This window comes from Physeter macrocephalus, unplaced genomic scaffold, assembly GCF_002837175.3.
Source record: "Physeter macrocephalus isolate SW-GA unplaced genomic scaffold, ASM283717v5 random_317, whole genome shotgun sequence".
In the NCBI taxonomy this organism is placed as follows: Eukaryota; Metazoa; Chordata; class Mammalia; order Artiodactyla; family Physeteridae; genus Physeter; species Physeter macrocephalus.
This window is the reverse complement of record NW_021145638.1, coordinates 58,141-65,952: the sequence shown is the minus strand read 5'-3', so window position 1 is coordinate 65,952 and position 7,812 is coordinate 58,141. Positions and strand designations below refer to the sequence as shown.

Genomic DNA, 7,812 nt, shown 5'->3' with positions numbered 1-7,812 from the left:
AACATATGTGTGTCAGAGGATGGGAAATAAATCTGGCTAAAGTTCGAGGCCTTTCCAGCTCAGTGAAATTTCAAGGGTCCAATGGTGTGGGGCACATCAAGATATCCCTTCTAAAGTGAAGGATCACTTGTGGCATCTGGCCCCTTCTACAACCAAAAGAGAGGCACAACACCTTAACGGGCCTCTTTGGATTTTGGAGGCAGCATATTCCTCATTTGGGTGTGTTACTCTGGCCCATTCACCAAGTGACCCGAAAAGCTGCCAACTTTGAGTGGGGCCAGAACAAAAGAAGGCTCTGCAACAGGTCAAGCGGCTGTGCAAGCTGCTCTGCCGCGGGGGCCACACAATCCAGTAGATCCAATGGTGCTTGAACTGGCAGTGGCATACAGGGATGCTGTTTGGAGCCTTTGGGAGAGCCTATAGGTGAATCGCTACACAGGCCCTAAGGACTTTGGAGCAAAGTCCTGCAGTCCTCCACAGACAACTACTCCTCTTTTGAGAAACAGCTCTTGGCCTGCTACTGGGTCTTAGCAGAGACTGAATGCTCCGAATGGACCACCAAATTACTATGTGACCTGAGCTGCCCATCAAGCCATAAAGTTGGGTGTGCAAAGCTGCACTCCATCATCAAATTAAAGTGGTATATAAGAGATCAAGCCTGACTAGGCCCTGAAGGCACAAGTAAGTTACATGAAGAAATGGTTCAAATTCTCATGGCCTCCCACAAACTTCTCTTTCAGCCTGTACCCATGGCCTCAGGGGAAGTTCCCTATGATCAGCTAATGGAAGAAGAGAAGACTCAGGCCTGGTTTGCAGTTGGTTCTGCACAATACACAGGCACCACCCACAAGGGAACAGCTGCAATCCTACTGACCCTTTTGGGGACATCCTGAAGGACATTGTGAAGGGGAATGGTCCCAGGGGGCAGAACATCGAGCAGTGCACCTGGTTGTTCACTTTGTTTGAAAGAAGAAATGACAAGACATGTGATTATATTGATATATTAGCTCCTGGGCTGTGGCCAATGGCTTGGCTGAATTGTCAGGGACTTGGAAGGAACATGATTGGAAAATTTGTGACACGGAAATTTGGGGAAGAGGTATGTGATAAAACTCTCTGAATGGGCAAAAAACATGAAGATATTTGTGTTCCGAGAAAAAGCTCACAAAGAGTGACCTCAGCAGAGGAGGATCTTAATAATCAAGTGGATAGGATGACCTGTTATGTGAATACCGTCAATATTTTTTCCCAGCCACCCTTGTCATTGCACAATAGGCCCATGAACAAAGCAGCCATTTTGGCCAGAACAGAGCTTACGCACGGACTCAGCCACATGAGTGTTCACTCACCAAGGCCAACCTGGCTAAGGCAATCACTGAGGGCTCAATCTGGCAGCAGCAGAGACCGACACTGGGCCCCCTGCATGGTACCATCCCCCTGGGTGAACAAGTTGATTATACTGGACCACTTCCATCCTGGAAAGGGCAGTGTTTTGTTCTTAATGGAATAGATATTTACTCTGGATACACATTTGCCTTCTCTGCATGCAAGTCTTCTGCCCAAATTACCATCTGTGGATTTACGAATGCCTTATCCACCATCGTGGTATTCCACAGAGCATGGCTTCTGATCATGGAAATTAGTTCTCGGCAAATGAAGTGCGGCAATGGGGCCATGCTCATGGTATTCACTGGTCTTACCATGTTTTCTGCCATCCTGAAGCAGCTGGTTTGATAGAATGATGGGATGGCCTTTTGAAGACTTGGTTACAGTACCAGCAATAGTGGCAATCCAGGCAGGACTACTAATGGCCCAGACCTTTCAGGAATGAGAGTTTGGGTCACCCCACCAGGTAAAGAACCATGACCAGCTGAGGTGCTTGCCGAAGGCAAAAAGAATGCAGAATGAATAGTAGAAGAAGGTAGTTATAAATTTCCAGTACAGCAAGATGACCAGTTACAGAAATGTAATTTCTGTAATTACAGGACTGTCATAGTTATATTTCCTTCTTGTCTTGTTATGAAGATGTTTGTGTGTGTATAAAAATAAAATCTTTGTTTTCCCCCTCTCTTATTCCTTATCATGGAACATAAAATGTATTGACTTTATTTTATAATATTTAAGTACTATGACCTGGTTATTGTCTTTATTTGGAGATTAGGTATGGTTTAAGAAGATGTGTATTGATGAGTGGTGGACTTGTGATGGTAAATTTTATGTGCCAGCTTGACTGAGCCACAGCATGTCCAGATATTTGGTCAAACATTATTCTGGGTATGTCTGTGAGGGTATCTCTTGATGAGATTAGCATTTTAATCAGTAGACTGAGTAAAGCAGATTGCTCTCCCTTATGTGGGTGGGTCTTATCCAATCAGCTGAAGGCCTGAACAGAATAAAAGGGCTGAGTAAGATGGAACTCCTCCTGCCTGACTGCTTGAGTTGGGACATTGGTCTTTTCTGGCCTTTGAACTCAGACTGAAACGTCAGATGGATGGAAATATATATTTTATGTTGTAAATATTTACATTTGATATTTATATTTTAAATATTATATATTAAAAATATTGGTTCTGTTTCTCTGGAGGACTCTGATACAGGCATTATATCTCACATTTAAAACAACTTTATTGAGGCACATTTTGCATATCATAATTTGCCCTTTTTCACGTATATAATGCAATGATTTTTTTAACCCAAATTCATCAAGTTGTCCACAATAAATCAGTTTCAGAACATTTTCTTCAACCCAGTATGATCTCTCATGTGCATTTAATGTTAATCTCCCCCCTCCCTCCAAGCAATTTGTAGTTTACTTTGCATCTTTATAGCTTTGACTTTTCTGGGTAGTTCACATAAATGGAAACTTAACAGTATGTGGCATCTTGTATCTGGCTTCTTTGAGCATGTTTCTGTGGTTTTTCCACATTGTAGCATGCATGCAGAGTCTGTTCCTTTTTTATTGCTGAATAGTATTCCACCGGGTGGAAAGAGCATATTTTGTCTACCATTCACTTGTTTTGGGACATTTCGGTTGTTTCCAATTGGGCTATTATGAGTAATGGTGCTAAGAACATTCCTGTGCAAGTCCTTATGTGGATACACTCTCATTTCTCTTAGATTGATGTCTGAAAGTGAAATTGCTGGTTCACACTGTACATTTATGTTTAACATTTTAAGAAACTGCCAAACTGTTTTCCAAAGTGGCTGTACCATTTTGCATTCCCACCACCAGTGTATGAGGGTTCCTGTTTCTCCATATATCTCCAAAGTTTGTTATTACTTGTATCTTAAAATATGGCCATTATGTGAAAAGTAATCCAAAAAAGATTTTTAAATGGTCATTGAGGAAGCTAGGGATTTTGAGAAGTAAAAGTCCCTCTCTCAAAAACTGACTGCGGTCCTCCAGCGGGCAGAGGGCGCTCCGAGCCAAGAGCTCTTCTCCTAGCCGTTACAGCGCCATCTTAGCGAGATCCCCGTTGCTAGGAGACTGAGATGAGTCTTTTGGTTTGGGAGCCTTGCCTCACCGCTATCCCAGGCTATCTCTTGCCTGAGGTCTGAGATCTAAGGTCCAACTACCCTCCAGGGGCAGTTCCAGAAGTCACCTTTCTGGGGACATTTTCTTCCTACACCCTCTAGCGCTGGCCCTGGCAGGCGGAGGATCCTCGCCCAGATCCAGCTATGTCTAAGAAAGGGAAAAAGGCCAAGATGCCCCTGTCCGATGAGGAGCAGCTGCTTCTGTTTCAGCAGAAGTTGCTGGCAGAGGAGGAGATGGCCAAGAAGAAAGAGAGGCTCCTGAGCCAGTTCTTGAAGGTGATGGATTTTTGCATTAACTCTCTGCCCAACCCCACACACCCCCTGCACTGGTCCTGTTGCCTTGACCCTGTCATTGTGGTAGCCTCATTTTCATGCTAGCCTCCGCTCCCCTGGAAATCTTAAGACCCAGATATACTTAGATTTCAGGCAATATTTTCTGGGGGAAGGGGCAGTTCTCTGTGAAGCATGGAGGAAGGAAGGTGGTGTAGAGCTTGACAATCACTCCTGAGCCCCGGAACTGGGACAGTAGGTGCTATCAGCTGTCTGAGCTGTCTGAAATTGTGATAGTCTCCCTCGAGATGGGTCATTACAAACAATATCCTGCTCTGATGCTTCCACCCAGAAGGAAGTTCACCCTAGCCCTCCCTAAAATGCCATTGGGCTGCTCCTGTCTTACTTCAGACCCTCCCAAAACAAGAACAGGAACTCCTGAATGTTAGCCATCAGGAGCTTCGGTCCCTGAGGAAAGAAAAAGGGTGATCTTGTTTGTTGTACTGTATCAGGGCTTTTAACCCTGACCTCTGGGAGGGCTTGGTTATTTATTCCTTCACACAGGACAAGCTGGCCAAGGAGGAGCACAACAGTGCTCTGAACCTTAATAAGATTAACACACAGTGGAGGACGGTCCTTCGGGAAGTCAAGACCAGAGAGCTTCATAAGGACATTGAGATCCTCAGCCAAACATTTGAACGAGTGGTGGACTGCAAGGACAGTGTCATCAAGGCAAGCTCTCTTCCCAAAGAAACACTTGAATATGACTGTCTTGATCTCTTAATAGAATGGGCCTAGTGAAGTAATTAATCTTAAAGCCCTCCCAAGACACATGAAATGAAAACTAGAATATTGAGCCGTCATCCTTCTCCCTCTGTTAGAGGAGCCATTCTCCTTGGTCATCTACTGCCTCAAACCAGTACTATATTAGAGTTGTAAGGCACAGTAGACATCACCCAATGACTTGAACTTAGTCCTATACCTTCATTTCAATGTGAGAAGACTCAGTTCCAGAGGCAGGAACCAGTTTGCTCAAGGTCACACAGCCAGTCAGTGAGAGAGCTGTGAGACTACACACGGATTTCTTGATCCCCACTCCAGTGCTTTATTCAACCAAATTCTGTTTGGCCTCTTTGATTCACCTTCAGTGGCCCTGGATGAGGTTGAGAAGATCTCCATCGGTAAGAGCAGTTCTGTATCTCTAAGCAATTCAATCAGCCAACCTTATGTTTTGGGGAGGTTCTTGAGTTGAGTATATACCATCTTTTCTTCTAAGGGATTTTTTTCTCTTGAGTTCCAAATCCCTTATTTAGGATCCCTCGATATCTGTTCCTGGCTGTGTCACTGTCCGCAATACTGAGCTCATGAGCTCCTCCTTCTCTAGCCAGCCCCATTTCCCATCCTCCACCATCTGATCTTCCTCATACTGTCTATTTGGGTGGCTGGTACCATTCACCAGATCACCCAACCCAGGAATCTGGGAATCATCCCAGCTTTTGCTTCCATCCCTAACTTCTGTTACTAAGTCTTGTATAAATCTTCTGCTTAAATATTTTTCAAAGTCACACCCTGCTCTTCTTCCCCACTGTCCTGCTGTAGTTGAGACGGGCATTATCTATCGCAATAGTCTCTTTCTTTATTTTTAAATTTAATTTAATTTATTTATTTGGGGCTGTGTTGGGTCTTCATTGCTGTGTGCGGGCTTTCTCTAGTCGCGGCGAGCGGGGGCTACTCTTTGTTGCCGTGCGTGGGCTTCTCACTGCGGTGGCTTCTCTTGCTGCGGAGCACGTACTCTGGGCGCGAGGGCTTCGGTAGTTGTAGCGCGAGGGCTTCGGTAGTTGTAGCACACGGGCTCAGTAGTGGTGGCTCACAGGCTCTAGAGCGCAGGCTCAGTAGGTGTGGCGCACAGGCTTAGTTGCTCTGCGGCATGTGGGATCTTCCCAGACCAGGGCTCAAACCCATGTCCCCTGCACTGGCAGGTGTATTCCTAACCACTGCACCACCAGGGAAGTCCTCACCAGGATTATCTTTCTAAAGCATATATCTGATCCTGTTACCCCACTGTGTAAATCTCCTTAGTGGCTCCCCTCTTCTACAGAAAAAATCGAAACTCCTTGGAAGGAACATCAAACATCAAAGCCCTTCATGATCTGGCCTCTACCTGTACCTTCCACATAGCCAGCCTTCTTTCCTGTGCCTTTGCACATGCCGTTCCGTATCTCCCCAGGTTTCCTGGCAAACTCTCACTCTCACTCAAGAGTGATACAAATGACATCTCTCCTATGAAGCCCTCCTCAGTGCTCTTAGTCAGATGTGGGCACTAAGTCCTTTATAGCCCATTGTCACTGGGACATCATCAACCTCATAGCATTTTCCATGCTGTAATTTCTTTTCAGAATTTACAAAATCGGAATTTAAGCTGAACTTTATACCTGTTTTGTTTTTTGTTTTTTTTTGTTTCTTCAGAATTTATTGTAATTTTCTACTTATAGAACATTTCCTACTGCAAGACTTCAAGCTCCTTTGGGCGCAGTGAGAATGTCTTTTCATCTCTGAATCCTCGGCATCCAGCACGGTGCTGGTACATAGCAGGTTTAGTAAACATTTCTTGAGTGAGTGAATAGTCTTCCATTATCAGCACCTATTTCAGATCTTTTTCATACTAAACATATAAGGTAAAAGCTAGCAATGTGGTAGTTTACAGTGAGTGGATCATGTGGGCATTTGGTAAACGCTTTTTTGCTTTATTCACTTTAAATTGTTTTACTTTTTTGAATAGGTAGTTCACTCACAATATCCAAAATTCAAAAGGAAAAACACAGACCTACTAGAGCATGGACTTGAGGACATGGGGAGGGGGAAGGGTAAGCTGTGACGAAGTGAGAGAGTGGCAGGGACATATATGCACTACCACATGTTCATACAGAGTGAAGTAAGTCAGAAGGAGAAAAACAAATACCGTATGCTAACACATATATATGGAATCTAAGAAAAAAAATGTCATGAAGAGATTAGTGGTAGGATGGGAATAAAACACAGACCTACTAGAGCATGGACTTGAGGACGTGGGGAGGGGGAAGGGTAAGCTGTGACGAAGTGAGAGAGTGGCAGGGACATATATGCACTACCAAATGTAAATTAGATAGCTAGTGGGAAGCTGCCGCATAGCACAGGGAGATCACCTCTGTGCTTTGTGACCATGAGAGGGGTGGGATAGGGAGGGTGGGAGGGAGGGAGACGCAAGAGGGAAGAGATATGGGAACATATGTATATGTATAACTGATTCACTTTGTTGTAAAGGAGAAACTAACACACTATTGTAAAACAGTTATACTCCAATAAAGATGTTAAAAAAAAAAAAAAAGATAAAAACGTTATATAGAGAAAAGTTCCCTCCCACTGGTGCCTTTCAGCCACCCAATGCCCCTCCCAATAATTTTAGTTTCATGAGTAAACCTTTTTTTTTTTTTTTTTTTTTTTTTTACACAAATGGTAGTATTACATAGTGTTCTGCCCCTTGCCTTTTTCACTTAATAATATATCCCGGGGATGATTCAACATTAGCCCATAAAGTGCTTCTCATTTTTTTTTTTTTTAACAACTGCATAGTATACTGTATTGTAGTTTAACATGCTACTTTGTCCTCGGTATTTCCTGTGTCTTGGTAGTTCGATCTAGAAGCTGGCAGGTGTTGTGTTCTTCTATTAGGAGGCACATTTGTGATGTTAGCAGCTGTTGATTATCCATTAATTCATTGGGGGTTGCAAAATGCTGATTTTCTAATAGTATTCTTTTTTCATTTATTAGTTTGAATACTTCTATAAAGAGATACTATTATTTACCATTCAGTTACCCAGAGGTATACTTCATATAAGAAATGCTTATATACACTATAGTTTATATAAGAAATGCTCTTTCTCTTCCCTTTATAAACCAGTTTAAAAAAAAAAGAATTAGGGGCTTCCCTGGTGGCGCAGTGGTTGCGCGTCCGCCTGCCGATGCAGGGGA

The 7,812-nt window shown here is 43.6% G+C and overlaps 1 protein-coding gene across 1 annotated transcript in view; it reads left to right on the top strand.

Moving 5' to 3' along the window:
* The first annotated feature begins 3,498 nt into the window (after positions 1–3,498).
* CCDC65 (coiled-coil domain containing 65) overlaps positions 3,499–7,812 on the top strand; it is an 8,770-nt gene continuing 4,456 nt past the window's right edge. Inside the window, exons 1-2 of the mRNA XM_024123016.2 lie at positions 3,499–3,810; positions 4,369–4,536. Coding sequence (XP_023978784.1) covers positions 3,679–3,810; positions 4,369–4,536 — 300 coding nt within the window. The 5' untranslated portion in view covers positions 3,499–3,678. The remainder of the gene's footprint in view (positions 3,811–4,368; positions 4,537–7,812) is intronic.